The 22,527-nt window shown below is 36.2% G+C and overlaps 1 protein-coding gene across 2 annotated transcripts; it reads right to left on the reverse strand.

Annotated features, from left to right (window-relative positions):
• Positions 1-679: 679 nt before the first annotated feature.
• Positions 680-21,828, reverse strand: LOC103716233 (CMP-sialic acid transporter 5-like). Of its 2 annotated transcripts, none has more exons than XM_008804154.4 (16): positions 21,492-21,828; positions 19,816-20,090; positions 15,061-15,177; positions 12,460-12,516; positions 11,285-11,362; positions 10,996-11,040; positions 8,887-8,946; positions 8,462-8,584; positions 7,968-8,045; positions 7,715-7,784; positions 4,270-4,413; positions 4,006-4,139; positions 3,850-3,926; positions 3,226-3,274; positions 3,073-3,136; positions 680-1,140 (listed from the first exon to the last, which is right to left on the reverse strand). In XM_008804154.4, the coding sequence occupies exons 2-15, from the start codon at positions 19,984-19,986 to the stop codon at positions 3,086-3,088; spliced, it is 1,254 nt and encodes a 417-aa protein (XP_008802376.1). In that variant the 5' UTR covers positions 19,987-20,090; positions 21,492-21,828; the 3' UTR covers positions 680-1,140; positions 3,073-3,085. The 2 variants fall into 2 exon arrangements, with proteins under 2 accessions (XP_008802376.1, XP_017700478.1); XM_017844989.3 differs by having other exon boundaries at positions 4,270-4,377; positions 21,492-21,826.
• Between the last annotated feature and the right edge of the window lie 699 nt (positions 21,829-22,527).

A 22,527-nucleotide genomic window follows, 5' to 3' on the forward strand; every position in this document is an offset into this window, starting at 1 on the left:
CCCGACCCCAATCGCGAGCCCGTGTGGTTTGGAGCCGTTGCGGGCCGTGCCTGGCACGGCCCGTGGCGTGCCGTGCCCGGCCCGGCCCGCCAATAGACGGGCCTGAGGCCGGGCCGGCGTTCCGTGCTGGACGGGCCGTGCCTGGCACGGCCCGCTTCATAAGCGGGCCGGGCCAGGCACGGCCCGTTTAATTCTCGAGCCCGGTGGGCCTGGGCCGGGCCGGCCCGGCACGGCCCGTTGCCCAACTCTAGAGGAGACCCTAGGATCTCTACGACCCTAAAACCCCTCATCCCGGCCGAACTCGCCGGAGGGAGAAGAGGAAGACTCCTCGGCAGATATGCAGAGCGAACGCAGTTCGCCCCCACCTTGGCCCGAGCTTGCGCCAATCAAATGGACAGGGCCCAGGCGAGCCTTCACAAAAGGTCACTCTCTTGCCCTGCTAATCCTCTCATGTTCTGATATAGCTCTGAATTTATTATGCATAACAAGGTCAGTTGACATCATTCAAATACCAAGTCCGGAAAATCATCCCAACAAAATTATTCAATGACTGAGGCTCAAAGCAATAGATAATGCTCCTTTCCTGCTGGTTATTCAGTTCTTACGAAATGGGCCAATTTCTGATCATGAATGCGCCACAGTAAAATTCACCATGCAATTGTAAGAATATACAAAGCACTAGCCTCAACAAACCAAATTATAAGGGGCTTGGGATTTTGCTGCTCATTTAGAAGATCCTTTATAAACTCGTAACTCCAATTTTTACATGGCAAAAGCTGGATGATAACACTATAATCCATCCAAAACTCGATGGAAGGAAAACAAAGACATAAATGATATCAAAAGAAGTCCGCCAGTGACTAAAATAGTAAGGATACACTATGAGTGAAAAGCAACAAAGTGCCTTTCTATGACTACCCCCTACAGCTCAACTATAATCCTTTTCCCTACTCCATCTCATGGCAGCTGGTCCTCCTCATTACTGAAAAGCTACAGCATGAAACAGCTTGAAATTTATGGTCAAAATATGTATGTGAGATATATATATATCTCCTCTCTGTGGTCAAAAAATTTATTTGTAGTAGTTAGAACTGGCTCATCTTTATAATATATCCAGTAAACGAATCTTCTTCCATGTCCCTGTAGAAAAAAAAAATGTTCCAGTATTTTGTTTAAAAAAAGTTAGTAATAACAATATTAAGATGAAGAGAATATGAATTGAAATTACATATCCTATTATAATAGCATATTAGCAATTAAAACGATAACCGAATGATATAAAGACTTGGAACAAAAGATGGAAGTTTTTCTCCATTAGATGCTTCTAGCAAACAGCATATCCACCAAAATAAACATATTTTGCCTCTATTGTCTATGTAGCTGCTAAATTCCTACCTTGCTTCATAATGTTGTGACTAATTTAGGCACTGTTTAGCATGGTTGCCGATTTCCATTTTTCAAAAAAAAAAAAAAAACACAGAAACAGAGGTAGAACAAGTGTTTGGTAAGCCAAATTCCATTTTCAGTTTTTCTTTGAAGCTGGCAACCAAAAAAAAAAACATGGTTTGGAACTTTTTTTGAAAAATGGCAACCACCTCCCACCACCACCACCAGCCACCACTTGCCGCCATTAACCATCACTGCCAATTGCCACCACCAGCTGTCATTGCTGCCACTGATCCCTACCGGCGGCCATTGCTGGCTACCCACTGCCAGTCGGCCACCCCTGCCACCAGCCATCACGACCGCCCGAGGCCCATCGCCACCACCAGCCACAAGCACCATATTTGCCGCAAAACAAGTTTCAATTTTCTGGGTTTTGAGGAAAAAAGAGAAAGTGGTTTTGGGTTTAAAAAACGGAAAGTTAAAACTTGGCAAGCATGACCCTTAGGTCCAGACGCTCCAACTATTGGTACAGATTCCAAAAATTTGGTGGTGTAGAAAAACCAGAAGAAGTTTGCAAATAAAGAGGTGGTCTCAGTAGTTAAATGACAGAAGATTGAAGGAAGCCAATTAGTCAGCTTATAGGTGGTATGAGTCAGTTCCACCGAAGCCACATGCATGCCTATTTTGAATATAAGCTCTTTTCCTGACACTGACTTCAACATTAACTCCTCTTCCGTAGGTTACTACTTCTGCATCATTCTAGACCTTCAATTTTTCATAGTTTGATGATAGGACTAGTGTCATTAGAGCTTGTCAGGGCCTAATTAGATCACCTTTCAGTTGGTTCAGGTGTTGTTTAGATATTAAAATTCTCAATAAAATCTTAGTGCTTTCTATACTTTCAATTACATTATGAATCCATTGATATATACTCTCTCCTTCCTTAGAGTCACTTTAGATACATGAAAAAAGATGTTTCAGGGCTTCTAAAGTCCTGCTGATACACATGCAAAATGACAAAATTTGCCTTGAACTATCAACTAATATATAGAATAGGATGGAAACTCGGGTTTAAGTCAGGTTTATCATGAATTCATAGGAGTGGCAATTTACACCGCCTCGTTGAGTAACCGACTCTAACAAGGTGGGTTTTAACCGACCCATTTAGAGTCGGGGATAGCGACATAAACTTAAAATAAAACCCGTGTCAGAGGTGGGTAATGGCATACCCACCTCAAAATCAATCTAGGGTGTTTACTAAAATACCCTTTTCCTAATTGTTTGCTTTTATTGGTTCAAGGTATCTTTGATTTCCTAAAGAACATTTTTGCTATTCGTTGTTTATATTATCGTTGAAAATTAGGTTTGTTATAATCTTAGTTTGTTTAAAGTTATGTGACATGCTAAGTTTTAATAGCATATGTCATGTTGGCTTTCAACAAATGAATGCCTTCTTTTTAGCTTAAGTCAGCATCCAATACATGAGAGCATATGTCATGTTGGCTTTCAACAATGGCAGACAAAAGAAAAGGTAGTTATGTCTGACATTCAAATTGCATGTCATTAGCACTGTTCTAAATCCAAAATGTCTAGTGAATGCATGAATATCTTTTTAAAATGATTACAGAAGCATAAGTTATCATATCCTCTTTCTAAAGTATGTCATAGGGTTCAGAAGAAGCATACCTTGAGAACAAAATTAGGTGGGAAGAAGCGGCTGTTTCTCATCAGGTCCAATATGGTGGCTAGCCTGAATTTAAGAAAAAATGCTTGAGGAAAACTTATTCAAAAATAAAAAGTAAAATTATAATTATCAATAATGGTGGAAAAATTCCTTACATCTTCAGTTGCACCAGCAGTCATATTTATGAAGGATGCTTCCTTGGATCTGAAAAATGGAGGCATCCATATTATGCCAGGTTAATGAGAAAGGAACACTGATATTGCAACAGAATAAATATGTACAATTTAATGAACTTTCAAGGATTGGAGATGACTCTCAAATTGTTTCAAACTTTTGAATCCAACTCAACCAACTGATAGAAAATCCACAGAACTTATATTATGTCAACATATCAGCATAGCTCTTTTTTGCAAGGAATTCAGGGTTTGCATCTTAGGATGTGCAAATGAAATTCACACACCCAGTTTGTCAATTGGTCTATAGCAGTCTTTCCAAGTGTAATAAAATAATTATTGGATATATCAGGCCAACAGTTGGTAGATCAGCTGGCATGCACCCATCTCTCCGAGTGAGAGGTCTCGGGTTCAAACCTGAGTGGTGGTAAATAACCACCACATTCCCAAAGATATTTGGACGTATCAGGAATTAAGAAAATGTCTGTTGAAATGGTACTATATGCTACTTCAAAAGGCCGAAAAGACCGAATAAACTGCAACGTAACTAGCAAACAAAAGATAGCATCAGGCAGCCTATCAACTACAGCAGTAAGATTAAGCAACCTGAGATCTTGGGCATCCATCATTTCCAGTGTTCCATTTGGCACCTCATTTTTGGCTTTTGCCAGTGGAGAAAAGAACTGTAGAATGGCACACTGTCAGGGATGTCCAGGAAATCAACAGTATTCCAGATAGACAACTTCAATATGCAGCTGTTACCTGGTGCATTGATATAAACACTATTGAGATTCCCAGCATAAAGTTTATAGTTAGAGTATGGCCAAACAACAGCGCAGATGCTATGCCAGTAAAAATTGTGGCAACTGTTGATGAATATTTCTTCAAAATTGTATCTGCGAGCAACATTTAACCAACAAATGAGGTAACAAAATATTTCCAGTCAATTGGAAAGAAAATTTTATTTTTAGTGACTACAAGGATTCAAGCAAGTCAAACTCATCAATCATAGTAACTGTAGTCCACCTGCATACTTGAAGAAGAATGAGGACAGGATGCCTTGTGCTGCATTATTGCATATGAGCAACATTGTAGCCTTTGAGTGGCCTTGAAGAATATCAAAGCTACTGGGTCCTGAGACGTTGAAGATTCCATGCCGAGCATTAAAAACTATAATAAGTATTTATAAAAACAGTCAGTCAATGCTGGACGCAGGTGCACCAACATGGAAAGCTGTCATGTGATAAAACACATACAGATAGATATAGGCTTATTTACTCACACTAAATGCTAAATTGGCTCACAGCATGAAAAACCATTTCAAATCAAATAGAAATCAGAGAATTCATTCGATACAGAAAACACCAATTCATCAGATAAAACTACCATAAATGTTTCTTATATGTTAACTAAAACTTACAGAAATAAATGAGCACCTTAAAAAAAACTCTCACTTTCTCCATCCATGTGATGACAGAGAACATGCACAGATACTGATGGAAGAATAAAAGGTGATAAGCAGAGGGTTATGAGGAAGGCATCAAAATACCATTCAGGTCAATAGCTTGTGGAAGATTGACATTGACAACTAGAAAATCTAAGTATATGGGTGGACCATCTAATAAACTATATATTTGGATGTTTACATGCCAAATTTTTGGTCTGATGTAACAAGTTTGCACACCAGGTTGATGTCAAACCCACACAAACACTATCTTGCAATGGCACGAAATCACACGGGAGTGATCTGGATCTATGTGCACAAGCAGGAGATAAGTGGATATCTAAAGCCAATAAAAAATTATGCTAGGAGCAGCGGTATGCATGATCCCTTGAGCAGCTGCACTTATGCAGATGAGCAAGAGAAAGAGAAGGCATCCTTTGGCACCCAAATGGGTAGCATAAATAAGGGTTAACAAACAAAAGAGTGACACCTAATAAGACTTCTAATCTTGGTGAAAATTAAATGGCCCTTGGCATATAATAAAACCCCAATCTTGATCCAAAAGACCTCCTCGATGAATGATGCATATGAGATATTCCCTAAACAGGGTTTCATCCTATGCCATTCAAAAATAAATGGCATATTACGTAAATTTATCAAGAGGAATATGCTCTTCAAGATTTAAGGTTGCATGTGTATTAGGTTTCTTTGTATATTATGCATCAAACTCTTCAGGACCAGTATGCATGCCTTAAATGATTTAATTATAACAACTTTATTAGATAGAGATGTATTTTGAATGCTTCAAATCCAGACCTTGATTATGGTGGCACCAGAAATAGTACATACTAGATTGTAAAATGATTAGTTTACTGATTTTTGGCCTAATTTTTGACAAGTTCATGGATCATTTTGTGATACGGTAAGAAGCTACCTGGCACAATAATAATGACATTGTGCAATGAGATGGTTTCTAAACTCACCAATTTCGGCATGATACTAAGTATTTTGAGCTTAGCTGTTAATAGGCCTATTGTTATTCACCAATAACTTCGAAATATGCTAGAATCTTCTGGCTTTTTCAGAATTGATATTTTTAAGAAATTCAAGACATTCAGCGAGTTCGTGAGAAACCAACTACTATGGCACTCACAATTATGAGAACAGATTAGAATAATAAAACAATATGATTTATTCATTCCGCCATGCCACCAAGACATTGTGGCTAATGCTCAAACAATTGAAATTGGGTAATAATGGTCCAAATATGCTTCTATAACATCATAATTAAACAAGGTGGTCTAAGAAGTTAGAAGGTAATAAATACAGTGATGATTCAGATTTGGAGATTGGGACTTCAACAAGGCCATCCCAATTCTGAAAGCATGTTGTTGATGGCAGGCTGTTGTTTAGCAACAGTCATACTTTTAGCACTTAGGATGAACTTATGCCCTAATATTCTGACAGTGAAGGACAAATTTGGTCTCAAAAGTTTTTTTTTTATCAGGATCACTAAGAAACTACTATGAAAATAATGAATCATTTTAAGAAAAAAAAGGTAAAATTGTTAATAAATCAAAGTATCTACATGGTGCCTTAATAGAAATATATATATCAACAAATAATGGTTCAGCATGGCCCCACAAGGACTACCTGTGGCTATCATTAGACCATGACAACTTGTTAAAGGACATAATATAATGGAGAAAGAACATGAAATATTTCATTAGTCATAACCGAAGAGACAAAGCTAGGAAAAATAAGCAATGGAGAGGATACTTCTTCCATAACACATGCTTTATTTATATAGTGCAAAACTTCTGCTACTGTTGTGAGAGAAACCACATCCTAAGAAGTCAAGGCCCCATGCCCTTTTCCTGATGAAAATAGTAAGTTCATCAAAAGCTTTTTTTTGGTGGAACCATCCCACAAGTGATCTAGAATTATGAAGATCCTGTCCTAGAAAATCTTTTGCTTTTTCCTAAATGAACTTAAACACCAATCCAATAGTTAGCATCTAACATCCAAAGAAAAGCACAAGAAGATCAAGAATGCAGGTACATAATTCAAAATTGCCTTAATTAATGGTCAAATCATAGAAGACTAGACAAGTAGATGGCTACATTCATTTTTGGCAGGTGCAGATTTATTCTACTGAATAACCAAAATCAAGATTTTCCTACCCTTCTTCATGTTTGATAATTATCTCTGCAGCAAATGTAAATTTATGAGGATTGTCGTTAGCTTCTCCACCATATAAATGCCTTTAAGTTTTCTGGTGTTTGGCATATATGGTCAGGTATCATGTTAGCCTTGCCAAAAAAAAAAACAAAAAGGCAAAAAAGACTCCTCAAGTACCTCCAGCTGAATCACAGGAAAAATATAAATAGAACACAGATGGGCATTCAGCCAACAGGCATCAGAACCACCAAAAGATACCAATCCCAATAGACCACAGTTGTAGGATTGAATTCGGAAAAAAGATGCAAAACCTTAACCACTGTTATGTTTGCATGTGGCATTCAGTGCTCAAGGCTAGACTTGAACGAAAGCATTGGTGTCGGGTTCAATTTAATAGCAGCATTTAAGGAATAGAAGTGATAGAATACAGCGACGGTGGTCCCACTCAATCTTCTGACTATAAGTGAACATCTTCATATGACGATCAAGCTATGAAAGATGATCTTCACATGTTTGATTGCCTATTCTCTAGCCGTAAGTCACTGCCGGTTTAAACATGTTATCAAGTATAAATCTGTTTCCTAAGTGATGAATCAGTTAACAGAATTAACCGATGTACAGGCAGAAAGCATAGAAGTCCCTGTTCATTGTATTCCAGATTGAAATTCTATGCATGTACACATGAAAATAAGAACAAAAAAATTCCCGTTCTCGAAAGCTGCAATCAAAATATGACAAGTAATATTATAACAGATTTCTGAAGGCCTATATATATTTAGTCTAACTGAACTTCTTCTTTATCCTAAAATGGCATTTTGAGTCTTGAGAATTGCTGGCATTCTGTACCTTTAAAAATGGCAGTTCCAACGATGGCAAGAAAGTTAAATATAGCACCATAGCCATACAAAAACAAGTTCTGCAAAAAGAAACAAAAATACACAAATTAAGGGTACCAGAAGAAAATAAAGGGGGCAGAAAAATGGAAGCATCTCATTATCATGCAAAAAGTGAGGGGTTTTGCAAGCACAAGATCACAAAGATGAAAGTGACTCTTTTTCTAAAATACCAATTAGCTAGCTAATCCAGCTATTAGAGATACCTGAAGATATATACTTGTCTCAAATTGGCTTTTCAAAGCATATTCATTGTAAACTGAGGCTAGTGAAGGAACAGTCACCTGAAATTTTTTTCATCTCCATGTTAGAATCTATGACACATGAAACTAGAGTTAAGAGAAAAGTGTAAAAATAGGCATCTATTTTACATCAATTTAACAACTAATCAATTCAAGTACAATAGTTACTTAGTTCTGTTAAGACTTACAACAATTATTTTTTCCAAGGATGATATAGCCTAACACTATTTACACAAAGGCAATAAGAGGTTCAAACTCAATTTTCATCTTGGAGTTGCTTAGTAGTTTGTCACAATCTGTTTGAATACACTTACATAATCAAGATTCAGTTCACCTCTTAACAAAATAACATTACAAAATTTTTAGTTAAAATTTTTAAACAAATTCATATGAATACTCATGAAATGTGGCAAGATATGAAGATTTAAAGATCTCATGTCATATTCAATGAGACTTACAAAAATTAATGTATAAATGTACGCAACCATTGCTACAGGAAGATCAAGTGCGGTAGTTCCCTGAGGCAATGACCGGAGCTGATTAACACTAATTCCGATAAGCAACAATGCAAGAGCCTCCCACTGCAAATAACCAAATAAAAAAAAACATATTTAAGTATTAATGACTAAAGAATAGATAATTTAGTACAAATATCAAATCATCACATTAATAAGAAAAAACAAGCCAATTACTCTCCTCAACTTCTTAAAATATTCAATGCAAATAAAAGTTAGTTGTTAACTACATATGAATCATCGAGATGCCACCTAAAAATAAAATTTATAGAGATATCACCCAAAAATGATAGGTTATTTTTTTCCCCTCCAAGTATTTCATCACTGAAATAGTTTGCTAGAAATATAATGGCAAAACTCAAACTTGCCTGGATAATGGAAAAGCGCCTTTTCATTATGATCTTTAAAAGAACAGCAATTACCAAAACCTACAACCGTTAGCAGAATCATCAAATAAGATTAAATCAGAGGTATGATTTAAACAAACAAAATAAGTGAAGATTAAGGAAACATGTCTGAACAAATTGTAGAAAATAATGGAGTAACAAGGATCTCAAGGTACAGCAGGTTATATAAATAGGCAGTTTTATTTAGAGTTTACTGACAGAAATTCTAATATAATATATCTTTGTAACCAGATAAATTATTATCTACCGCAGCTAGAAAGCATTGAAATCACCTGGTAAAAACCAAAACTAGGGTAGATAACATTGTTAAAAGAATAACATGTTTATAGAGGGAGTTTGATTGTTAAACATTGTTCTCCTCAGTGATAATGTGACTAACAAAAAGAAGCCAGATTCCAAGAAAAACATATGAACAACACAGATGTAATGTCTCACCAAGGCATAGGGCCTGTTTGGATACTGGATCATGATATTTGGCAATAAGTTCCCCAACTCCTCAGAAGTCTCCAGTGAAGGTGGTCTAACACGAGGGTTTTGGGGGATTGTTGTTGACCAAGATGTTATGATTCCATTGATCGCAGATAACATGTATGGTTGCAAATGTGATTTAGCCCTAGAATTTAGGTATAGTGAAATCTTTAGCCCCTTCCAGTCCCTAAAGCTCTTCACAACAAGCTTGCTTCCTTCTGTTTCCTTGATATGAGCAAATTTTATCTCTGAATTAGATCATCTGGCATCCAAATAGACCCATAGTCAACAGGAAATGCCTACTATAGTCCTTTGTTATATGGGAAGTTTATGGTTAGTTGGTAAGAGGATTCCATGTATCAATGTAAAATATATGTTGAGCCAAATCATGTCTTCAACTGCAATTTTTTAAAATAAATAAAACCATCATATTCTCAAAAAAGAAAGTTAACTAGTCATTGTTATTTATTTTAAGGATCTTTAGGATGCTTTATTATGGTGTATGCCACTAGGAAATGATATACTTTTGATTGATGAGAAGAAGACAATATTAGGTGCTAAATTGGATTCATGAAGGAAAATCATACATGAGAGTATGCAGAATGCAATTTCAAAGAGATAGAATTGAAGATTATTACCAAGAAAAGAGATAGAAATGAAGATGAGGACATGGTCAAGATTGATTGACAAGAGAAAGTACAAAGTCATGGATTGTGTTAACTAAGGCATATTATAGAAAATATTGAGATATATTATTGCACTCAGTTAACACTGCATTCTCAAAGGCTAAAGATGGAGAGGAAGGAAAAGAAAACAGGGATCATGGTAAGGCAGTTGAAAGAAGAAGAGGATGATGCCAGATTTTCAGTTTAGACTCAGAGAACCAGACTGGGGATGAGCTTGTAAGCTCAGGCTCAGCTTTAGCTTGGCTAGGTTCAAGAAAACCCTAGCCCAAGCATTGGTTGACCCATTGAAACCCCCAAAGCTTTATGTTGATAAAACTTGGATACCAGCCCTTGAGATTCTCATAAAATCTTTTTGGTTTTTGATAAGAAAAAAAATCTTTTTAAATAGAAAACCTAACCACAGATCAAGCATACCATCATAGACTACATAATCAAAAGAAAAAGTTACAATGCACTTTTACATCTTATCATACAGCAATCTAGAAATGATATTAGCATGAAACCAAATGACCTAAACGTCCTACAACTTAAAGTAAGCAAATCTTACATAAGCAACAGGAATCAAAAGACAAATCAGATTAAATAAAATCCAAATTCAAGAGGATTAGTAGTTATCTTTTTGTGGGTGTGTGAGAATGACTGTATTCCTGGATAAAACCAAAAAGCTATATCATTTATGCAAGAATCAGGTCGGAATGAATATGTTGTTCTGGAAAGTTTTTTACAACTGATGCCAAAACTGTAATCCATAGAAAATCCACAAAAGTTTATCCTAGAACACCTTGAATACCAAAGCTCTCAGACGTCCAATTACCCAAAAAAAGGATAGTTACAAAAACTAGAAGCTACTATAAGTTGTTTACGATGCTTCAATAAATTTATTGCCTGATGCTGGTAATTTCATAAAGAATCGTACCTTCAGGTTGCTCAACATTTTCACAGTTGCGGGGTTAAAGTATAACTGTATGAAAGACATGACCAATAATTAAATAGAGATAATGCAAGAAAATAAACAAATAAAACGAGTTTCAGACCTTCAGCATGGTTTTATAGGTTAAATTAGGAAAATTAGCAAAGTTATCACATTAGATCGGCTACACCATCACATGACCAAATCAACAGCTTCACCTTTCTTATACCTCAAAGATAGAAGTAAATAAGAAAACGTAGGTCATAATACCTGAGCTATAAAAAAGGCTGAATACCTGCATTATAAATTTCAAGTAGTTGTTGATGGCATAAAGAAGGGCAGGAATAGCAAGAAGAACATTATTGCGAGCTGCCTGCAAGCAGAATAACACATTTTGACAATTAGATGCTATCGCTTATTTGCCTCATATGAAGGGCCGATATTTGAAAGTCATTTCAAGGTTTTGGCAGAATGTCTGCATGACATAAGGTGAAGGACAAAAGAAGAAAATAAATGCAGAATAACTAAATAAAATTGGAAAGAGTTGTAGTCATAGCACATGCATAGTTTTAAATTAGTTAGAATTCAAATTTAAATATAAACCAAAATATATTTAAACAATCAAAAACTTCGTTAGTATTTTAACATGGAGTAGCATATACTTCTTCATGTCAATCCAACAAAACCCTAATTAAATCCACCAGTTATTATTGGTTCTCATTCATCTAATAGCTAGATTGAAATCTAATCAGTGCTCAAATTAAGTTATACAAGCATAATGTTAGCAATGAATGAGAATTTCAAAAAGAAAAGTGAACATGAACCTGTCTTTTATGCTACTCCAATCATGTCAAAGCAATACAATAGAAACAGAAAATAGGAAAATGGAAAGGGAACCCAGTCCTCTCCATCATGCTAGAATTGCATCTTGAATTCCAGCAAGTTTGCTCAGAAAAATTGTGAAAGTGGTTCAAATCTAAAAGCTTGTTTCACATCAAAAATCAAGAATCATCAATGGAAGTTCCATTTTCTAACCTTACTTCTAAATTTTCATTCTCAACATATATAGCACCACCTCTCCAAGGAGAAGTTGTCCATACCAGTTTTCATGCTCCACAAATGGTACAAAGGGCTATCACTCAAAAATTTATATGCTGAGTATGTAAATGTTCTAAAGAAATTGTAAAAAACTGAAGCAGGTATATAATAGGTAGACTACAAGAAGTTGTTAATAAAATTACACAAAATTTTATTTTATAACTATGAATTGGATTTCAACTTCAATAGAATTGTTCAGAGAGATTGGAAAGAAAAAGTTAGCAAGTTCAACCTTATTGCAGATACAAAAAGGGGAGCAAACAGGATGGGTCCAAATTAACCAAGACTCAGCCAAGATTAATTATGAAAGAGATGATGTAAAAATTGTTTAACCACAAAAGTTATTGATATTTCTATACGAGAAGAATTTACCTGCACGATATTTGAAATTGACAGAAGGGACTTCTCTCCCACTTTTTGTTGCCTAGCCTGTTGAACAAAAACTAAGCAATATTAGAAAACCATTCTTACACATTTGAAATTAAAAAAAAAAGAAAGGAAGAAAGAAAAGAGAAAGAAAGGCTCATTCTCAATCATACTGATGCAAATCTTCTGAACCATGGTGACTACAGAATGAATACTAGCTAGCGATAACACTACCTACATATGCCCTAACTACGACAATCCACGGATATCCAGGCTTTAGGTAGCCCACAAAATTGAGATGTTGATGCTTAGAAATCATTGAGTTATGGAGGTGATAAAGTGATACAATTCAAATGAAACCTAGAAGTAATACAAGCCACATGATATGCAATATCAGCTAAACATGTAAAACACATAAAATGCCTACTGATTAACAAAATAAGAATTTTCAAATTATCAAAGAAGATTCTAATCAGCAGGAAAAAAATGAATCTCAAAAAATATAATCTTAATAAACAAAATTAATCTTCGATGGAGATACAGTGAAGAAATAATGCAGTACAGGTTTCTTTATACAGTTCTCAAATCAAATTAACTCCAGATCAAGATAACATGGAGCAAAATATAGCTTTACTGTTGTAGTTTCAGATGACAGTAGAGGGAGCTGCATGATATTTGTTTTTTCTTTCTGGTGAGCTGTTTTCTAATCTATTTCTGTTTCTAATAATGCAAATATTTAAAAGAGCATATCTTCTGCCATGCAGCTGAGTGCAGTTAACAATAAAGTCAACACAGTCTTCAAGAAAACATTTCTGCACTGGAGTTGATCTGCATTTTTTTTTTTGTAAACATTGTGCCAGGTTATCTTTGATTTGATTGAAGAAACTTAAATCTTTATCTTTTCCTAGCAAAAATCTATCTAAAATTATTTGGAAGAAACAGACAGACGGAAAATAACTGATAGCAGAACTTAGCCAAAAAATTTCCGTTTAATAGAGCATGAAACAGTTTTTATCCCAAGTACAGTGCAAGGCAATACTCAGATAATAAGAAGCATGAAGAACTGAAAATCCCAACAGCTGAAAATAACGAAGAAAGTGAAACAACAGAACAAAACAAGACAAACAGAATAGTTATTATACAAGATGTATGTTGTGGATTTCAATTACTAGATTAGACATTAACTAATCCAAGTCGTGCTTTAAAACTCGGATCAGCTTGAAGTATATTTTCACCAAAAACAGCTATCATTCAGGTCTGTTTGGAATTAAAACCAAAGGCCAAGTTGTTTGTTGTCCCAGTAATCTAATACCAAACTTCAAGTTGTTTGTTGTCCCAGTAGTTTAATACCAAACTTCAGAAGCACCCTCAAATTACAGTGCATGTGTGCTATTATTCTGGAGAATATGTGCTAACTTACACACAATCTGATAACCATCTATTCAGTAACATATAGTCATTATTAGAAGTTAACAAAACCAAAGTCAAAACTGCAAAGAACATAGGAAAAGAATCCAGTCAACAGATTAAGTTGATTCTACAAGCACAACATTCAACCACTATGAAACACTGATACTGAAGGACAGAAAGTCCACCAAAGCATGCAAATCCACAGCTCAAAGGATTATCCATATGGAGAAAAGGCTGATCAAAGGTTGTAATCAAAAAGATATGTTTAAACCAAAACATAAAAGGCAAGGAGCAGGCTATTCTAAGGAAGAACATAAGTTACAGGCAAAATGAAGGATAGCTTGACTAATTTATTCATGTTGTAAGAATGATTTAAATAATTTAAATGTCCTTCCACATGCCCCACACTTATAAAAGAATCTGTAACAGTTTAAAATATTTTCTGGTTTGGCACCTTAAGTGCATATTGCTTTGGTTATGTATCCTAGTGTATGTATGTATGCGCATATGCGCATGCATGCAAGCACTTGGTCTACTGCACTATGCTAAGATCAATTTAGACTGCTAGATAAGAAATGATATGCAAATCTCAACTTTGCAGCTGATGACACAGTTAATCATTAGAAAGGTTCTCATGAGGTTGTATGAAGACAGAGTGCAGCCACCACAGTACAATCAACTAGGCAGAGATATTTAGTATATCAACCACATCGTGGAATTCGAAATAATAGGTGAATTGAAAGAGGCGAACATTGCATATTAGTACTTTAAGGCACCAGAGCATCAAACAAAAATAATTTGTTCTATTTAAATATATGCAAAATATCTGGGTACCATATTCTCGAAATCAAGGATTACAAAGCTATGGTGAACTATCAAGATTTTGAAGTTAACAGACATCTAGCATCTCAACATAAGTTCATGATATATATATATATATATATATATATATATATATATATATATATATATCTAGCATACAGCTAAAGCTCTAATGGAGTCCAAATCAAATGAATTATCAATATCTATTCACATGCTACCCACTTCATTCAGTTTTAGTTCACACTGCAATAAGTATTGATTTTTATATCAACATGAGATGCATCAATTCAACGGTTAACTGAGGGAATGTTTAAATATAATATCAAGAAAAAAGACTAAGTGCAAAAGTTAGCATACAAGCATATATAAACAAACCTGGAACATAAGCATGATGATGGCAAAGAGAACCTTTGTGACCTCAGTTAGAAAGTTAACACTGATAGGACTAAACTTAAAGCTTCCATCCACTTTGGACATGTAAACCAAAATAGGCTGCAACAAAATAGAAAGCTCAGCAAACATTGTCAAGTTGCAGGTACACATTTCTTTTAACAAAAGTGTCCTTTTCTCAAGAAAAGATAAATGTTCTAGAAGGTACTGGCTGTTTTTCAATAAGCATACATAGACCTAGTACAGAAAGTAATAGTCAAATGAGAATATGACACACAGACTTGGTAATAAATCATGCTTTGACTATTCTGTATATCAAAAAGTATATTTAAAAAAAAAAAAGGTACCTACAATCATAGAAGATAAATTACTAACTTGATATAATCATCCAACTCCATATAAAGTGGAGGATTTGCAATGCTTGTTACTTTAGATGAAATGATAGTGCATAACTCATCCAAAAAGTCATTTGCATATTTTCTAATTGGCATTTGGCCACTTCTCTCATGAAATATGACAGCCCATCCAATGCATTATGCAAAAGGCCCACTGGCTGTTATCAATCTAGGAAGCATTTACGGAACACTTGTCTTTATTATCTTTTCATCCATTAAACAAAAAGAAATAATAAACAGTATTGAGAACATGCATCAGCATGTTCATCCAGAACTTTTATCATCAAATATGAGCACAACTACAGAGCATAGCTCTACATTAAGAAGGATCTATGGAAAAATCTAGGCATGATTCATATGCTTTGGAACAATCTGCATCTAGATTTTGCCAGGAGATATATATAAAGAAAAGTGGGGGCGGAGAGAGAGAGAGAGAGAGGATCGAGGACTAAGAATACAGGCTTCGATCTACAAGGTTGGGCTTTACAAAGAATAGATTTTCTTAAGAAGCATAAGAAGGCAGGGAAAATAAGGGACATTATAAGGGAGAGAGAAATAGAGGAGCCGATTAAAAGGGGGAAATCAAAACCAAAAGGCAAAGGCTTTGGAAGAGAAGTGCACTTAAAGATGATTAAAATGCTAGAAGAAATGTTCATTTACGGCATTATAAGGTTTGATCTTAGATTGTCTCAGAATTTATGAGAACAGAGCGAAGAAAGAATATAGTTAAGGTCAGCTTCCAAGTTTACGGTTCTAAATATTCTAGGTTTCAAAGATAGGCTGATATGGTTTGAGGGTGAATCTTTTAGAAGACAAGGATTATTGAATAAAAATCTAACAAGAATTAAGAAAGAAATAAAGAAAGAAAATGTAGCAGCACTAACTATATATTTAGGTTTAGGAATTATAAAGAACTGAGTCCATATCAATACTAATGTCAGAAGTATTCACCCTAGGTTGATTTGTGCAGGCTAAAAATACTAATTTTGGACCAGATTTAGGTTCAGAAATGCAGATCACAGGGCAGTTTGCTTAGCAAATAGCATATAAGGGAAATATAAGAAGATGAACAGAGAAGAAGAAAAATGTGACAAGAGGATTAGAGATGGAGACAGAAACCAACTTTTTTACTCCTGCACTCAAGGACTTAAATCTTCTCCGGATAAAAAAATGAATGGGAAACCACAAGTATCATTCAAGTTCATCAAACCTCTAGAGAAAAAATAGAAAGAAAAGAAGTCATAATTCAGTATCTTGTGGATCTCCTCAATAAATGATTGGAAAATCCCCTTCATATTTCCAGGATGCAAATATATTTTCCTAACAAATGGTAAGCAGCCTAGCAGGATTCTAGGACATCATAAGCTTGAGAAAAATCTCAGTATGCCCCATTATATTATGCAGTATGCACTCCAGCCAGCAGCAAAAGTGTCCCTCAAGCATATTACTATAAGTTTCATTCTAGCTTTAGCTACGGTCCAAGACAAAATTTGGCCATGGAATCAACAAAGTTCCTTATTAATCTTACATTCAAGATCATGATCAAGTTTTGGTGTTGAAGCTTCCTGAGTAAGTTATTTCAATTCAAAGCACATCTCCTTGCCATCAAACATCTCATTCATTGCCCACAAATCAACTGCTTGACGATTACTAATAATCAAGATTATGAGCACACATTGTGATAAGATATTGGGAGGTCAGTGCTTAATTTGAGCTTGAACATATTGTTGTTGGCAAAATAAGTTGCCTGCAGAAGAGGTGCTTCAGCTCATGTGTGCAGGCCAAAAGCTCTCATGTTAAATGGCTTGAAGTCCCACTAACAAAGCAGGAGGGTAATGTAATTGTCATTAGACCACATGAAAGTCAAACCCCCCACAAGTTCGCACAAGTGAAACATCATAAGCAACCTTTCTTGAATATGTCAAATCCTAATGAGATCATGTGTGAGAGCTAGCTTTGGCATTCTAGTTCACACCTCACTCTAGCCCACAAGTGTGTGGCAAACATGAAATCATATGCACATGACAAAAGGCTTGACTACCTGCCCTGCTGCCAATTTGAAGGAGTGCAATATACACATATCAACATCGGTGTACCATGGAGTAGCCCCAAGCTGACATTCGATCAACATGACTATATTAAGATCAATTCATGTTCAGCTTAATATAAACCAAATTCCAAGCCACATCCGGATGAAACCCATGCCAACCCATGGCATGCAACATGTTGCATTATATTCCACATAATACCATGTTGTGTCCTGATGTGAGCTAAGACTAATTAAGCATTCAAGTGGCTGCACATTATTGTGTATCATGAAAAGGCACCTTCATAATGTACGTACTGCAAAGAGAGCCAACAACATGCCTTTTCACCCTTTGGCTCAAGATGTAATGCAAGGTTCACAATACCAATTTTGGCACCTGTGTCGGTACCATATTGGTACCTGGTACAATGTTGATATTGGTCCATTCGGCATACGGACACTCGGCAGGGCCGGCCCGAGCCCTAGGCGACCGAGGCGGTCGCCTAAGGCCTCAGGCCAATGGAAGGCCCCCGAGAGGCTGACCAAAAGGAAGCAAAGGCCCTATATAAAATGGGAACAGGAGCTGGCTACAAGTCTTCCCCCTTGATGGAAGGGAGGTGGAGAGTTTCCTGGCCTGCAGAGGGTCAATTTGGGAAGTTGGGGACAGTAGTTTTGTTTTGGGTGGAGAGAAAGAGAGAGGAGGGATTTGGTTGGCTTCATACACGTCTGAAGCCACTCTTATCTTTCATCCCTTCTCTTTTTTGGTTTTGGTCTTGATTTTCCTTCCCTCACATTACTCCTGATCCAGCTGGGCCATCAGGAAGAAAGATAGGGGGATTGGAGATGGACTTCTTGGAGGGTAGAGAAAGAAAAGGAGGGAGGGGGGGTTGAATGGCTGCTGTGCCGTGATGTTGCAGTGGCTGCTTGGGTACTCACTTGAAGGGGAGACGGTGGGATGGGACTTTTATTAATTAGATGGAGTGAATTTCCCATAATGCCCCTACTACTCTTATAGAGAGGTTCCTTTCTGGACAAATTCTTTCCTTTACCTTGCCCATGAAGTGCCATGGGATAACCTTTTCCTACTCTGCTCTTGCTTGACATGGTAAACAGTATTGTCAAGCATTATCCCAGTTATTTAATCAGTTTTATGGGCCCTTCCTTAAGCATAATTACTTTTCCGTGCTTCCATTCAAAAATTATATTAAACTGAAAAGACTTTTTATCTATCTTTGTCGCATACATGCATTTTTTGTTGAAATAATGTACTTGATGGCTATCTATTTTCATATCTTTTTTCTAAATATTTTATACTTATTAAAATTTTTATTATTAAAAAAAAGGCCTCATTCACTGAATCCGCCTTAGGCCTCCAAATATATTGGGCCGCCCCTGACACTCGGTACGCCCCCCTTACCGAGTGTCGGTTTGGTACCGATACAATAAAGTATGCCCGATATGGATTGGTATGCACCAGTATGGTGAATATTGATACAGAGAAAGCATATGCAGATCATATAAATGCCTATGTGCAGTCACTTCTGTTTTGTTGTGCAAATTTGAAGATGGACATCATTCAAACTTGAAATTAATACCAAGTAAAGATGATTAAAAAGACATAGATGCAAACTAACAGGAAGAAATAACTACATTCGCTATAACCAGATAATGTTGATGGATAGGATTGTCAAGGTGTCTTGTACATTGGCTGCTCAAGGTGCCTAGTATACCTTTTCTGTGCACCTATGCCAACTTGTAACAAACAGGTCCATTGGTTCAGAAAAAGATTATATTTATCAATATGTACATGTAGATGTCTATATTCATAACCTAAAAGCATAAACATTTTTCTACTTGAATCTGTATGAGATGAACTTATGTGTATTAGGTCTATATGTAGATGTCATATCTATAACCAAGATCTTGAAACATTACATGTATCAAGATCCAAGCAAATTCAAAACCACATATTTGTATCAATATCCGTATTTAAACACGGAACATCAAATTTATCCTTAAGTATGCAGTTGAAATAAAGAATGAATAGAAATACCGATTTGAATTGGATAATCCAAATTACTACACAACTCTGTCATCCTCTTGTGAATAGAGCATGGTGACAGAATAATTTAAGAGTTTTTAGCAGTTTGTCATTGAAGGGGTCAACTTTGGAACTCATAGCATTGCATTGGCAACTCTGGCTCTTCATTAACAAGCTTGATTCACCTTTGAAAATCCTATGCAAATATTTCTAATTTTAAGACATCATGCAAAACATCAATAGATAACATTTAGAACTAACAAATTAAAATGAATTACCTGGAGACCAACCAAGATGCAATCACCAACAACCAGAAGAACATTGAGGGCACGATATTTCGATGATATCTTGCTCTTACGGGTATCATATGCCCTTGATACTGTTTTGCTTGTGGGGGATGACAATTTGGAATGACAAACACTGCATTCTATCATCCCGTTTTTCAGCATTTCAAACCTTAATCCTTTGTTAAATTTGTTCAATGTAACAACAATACTAAAATGTCGGCAATTCAAAGTTGCAAGAATAACTCCAAACGGAGCCCTTATCAGACCTGACAATGTTTAATAAAAGAACTAATTAGAATCTCGCCAAAGTGAAAGAACATTTAAGATCGTCATCATCATCTGCTCCTTTTTCCCATCAATTATAGGGTTGTCTATGAAGTACAACCCTAGGTCAAAAAGGCCCTATAGAAGAACTAGAAAAATTTTCCAACCAACATCAACCCACTAGAATGTGGTGGCAAATTCTTAGTGAAAACAAATATAGCAAGAGAAGAGATTGTCATAAAACCTTTACCCTCTATTTGGTACGAAGGATGGATAGGAAAGGAAAGACGGATGAGGGAGAGGATGGATGGGTTTTCCACCCATTTTTTAAAACCATCCATCCTCCCGTAAGTTTCGTAAAAACATGGAAAGATGGAGAAAAATGATTCCCTTCTCTATTTGATATCGCAAGAATGAAATGGAGGATGGATGATATTTGTATGATATTTTTACTAAACTATCCTTTAATGAAAAAAAAGGTGGGGTGTGGGGTCTCTCATCTTTTGTCAAAAAAATAATGAGGAGTAATTTTGTCAATACAGAAACCCACCTCTCACATGTTCCATCCATCCTTTCTTGCATTCTCCTAATTTGGGAGAATGCAAATTAGTGGGCCAGCATCGATGGGCAATCCCTCCTTTTCAAACATTCTTCCCAAGATTTTCCAAACCAATCGGTGGATGGGGGAGATCTGTCCTTCCAGCCCCATCCATCCTCCCTCTCATGACCCCAACCAAACACAAGGTTAAGGAAGTTGGCAGGTGGAATCTTCCGTCCTATTAGTCACAATTTAAGTTCATGCATGACATGCAAGCGAGGAAAAACCATCTAGAACTCTCGTGTACTTGGAAAGAGTCCAGAGAAAGGAGAAAAAAAACTTTTTTGAAGCAAGTTCTGCTCTTCTCTGACGAAGGACAAATGAACCAACGAGCCAAATTGAACCCAGTCCAACAAAAAAGAACAATTTAAAATATGAAAGAAAGTTAAAACTAAAGAATGAATCAACCAACAACCACAAAACCCAAAGAATAAAACAAATAACTCAAACCGCTTGCAAAGATCAACCAAGCAGCAAATATCAGAGGACATGCTAAACAACACAACCAGCGACCTAACAAAAAGCTAGAATTTTTCTCTTTTTACTCGAAATAAAGTTAATTAATATTTAAATTAAGCTTTTCTGGACCTATAAAAAGAAACAACATTATAAAATCTAAGGAAAACAAAAGGCAAAAGCCAAAACTTTTCAACCGTATAAAAATAACCGAACAAAGCTCGAAATAACCGAAGTTAAAGAAATCAAATGACTTATCAAGATCAAAGACCATCTACCCCGACAGGATCCAAGCACACAGAGCCGTAAACGAGAGGAGATCTAGTTCAACCGGAATTCCAAAACCCACCTGGATCCTCCTCTAGAATTCAAGCCCGGATCGCCGTAATCCGAATCCCACGCGATCGGAACCAGGAAATTCGGGCGGGGCGAGGTGCCGCCGTCTCGGATCTGGCTGGAGACCTTCGCCCCCGGCGCAAGGCTCTTGGAGAGGAATGGGGAGGTGAAGAGAGACACAGATAGAGAGATTCGGAGGGAATATCCGAAGCTATGAGGAGGTGAAGAGAGAAAAGAGAGGTTATTTATAGGTGGGATTTGCCGCTGCGTCTCTATTGCATGAACCTTGCAGCACAGCACGGCCTTCGCATCCTCCCCTTCCCCCTTTCGCGTGGACGACGACAAAAGCATGATACCGATAATGCCCCTGTATCTGTTTCTTTCTTCTAAGATATTAGTGTTATTTTCTGATTTAAGCAGGGTATGCTGGTAATTAGAGGTGAGAGCGTGTTCTCTTAGGAGAAGCAGTGTGATTAAAGGTTGGGGGTTTATATGGTTGGAAAAGCATGCTCATTTGTCCGGCCAACTGGGGTTACAAAGTAGTTTTTATTTGAACCGATACGGCATTAAAAAAAAACATAAATACCCTTCTAAATATCAAATCTTATATAAATATTTTTTTAAAATTAATATCTACATATATATACCCTCGTCAAACACTTATTTTACTATTATATTCTTTTTTTATTTTTATTTTTGCATATATATCCACGCAGTTTAATTTTGTTAAAAAAACTAATAGTTTCAAATTAAAATAACTAAAATATTCTTAATGGATAGAAATACGAAAAGAAATATTTATAAGGCGATCGTAATAAAGGACAAAAAAGTAATTTCTCTTAGGAGAAGCAGTGTGATTAAAGGTTGGGGTTTATATGGTTGGAAAACCATGCTCATTTGTCCGACCAACTGGGGTTACAAAGTAGTTTTGATTTTTGAACTGACACGGCATTGAAAAAAAAAAAACATAAATACCCTTCTAAATATCAAATTTTATATAAATATTTTTTCAAAATTAATATCTACATGTATACCCTCGTCAAACACTT

Source organism: Phoenix dactylifera, unplaced genomic scaffold (assembly GCF_009389715.1).
Source record: "Phoenix dactylifera cultivar Barhee BC4 unplaced genomic scaffold, palm_55x_up_171113_PBpolish2nd_filt_p 000526F, whole genome shotgun sequence".
In the NCBI taxonomy this organism is placed as follows: Eukaryota; Viridiplantae; Streptophyta; class Magnoliopsida; order Arecales; family Arecaceae; genus Phoenix; species Phoenix dactylifera.

What these genes read in the sequence shown, in the direction of transcription:
- LOC103716233 (XM_008804154.4), bottom strand. Translation starts at nt 19,986, where the DNA reads ATGCTGAAAAACGGGATGATAGAATGCAGTGTTTGTCATTCCAAATTG. An exon ending in AAATGTTGAGCAACCTGAAG is followed by an intron (nt 8,947 to 10,995) that starts GTACGATTCTTT and finishes TAACGGTTGTAG; the next exon opens with GTTTTGGTAATTGCTGTTCT. An exon ending in AGACAAGTATATATCTTCAG is followed by an intron (nt 7,785 to 7,967) that starts GTATCTCTAATA and finishes TTCTTTTTGCAG; the next exon opens with AACTTGTTTTTGTATGGCTA.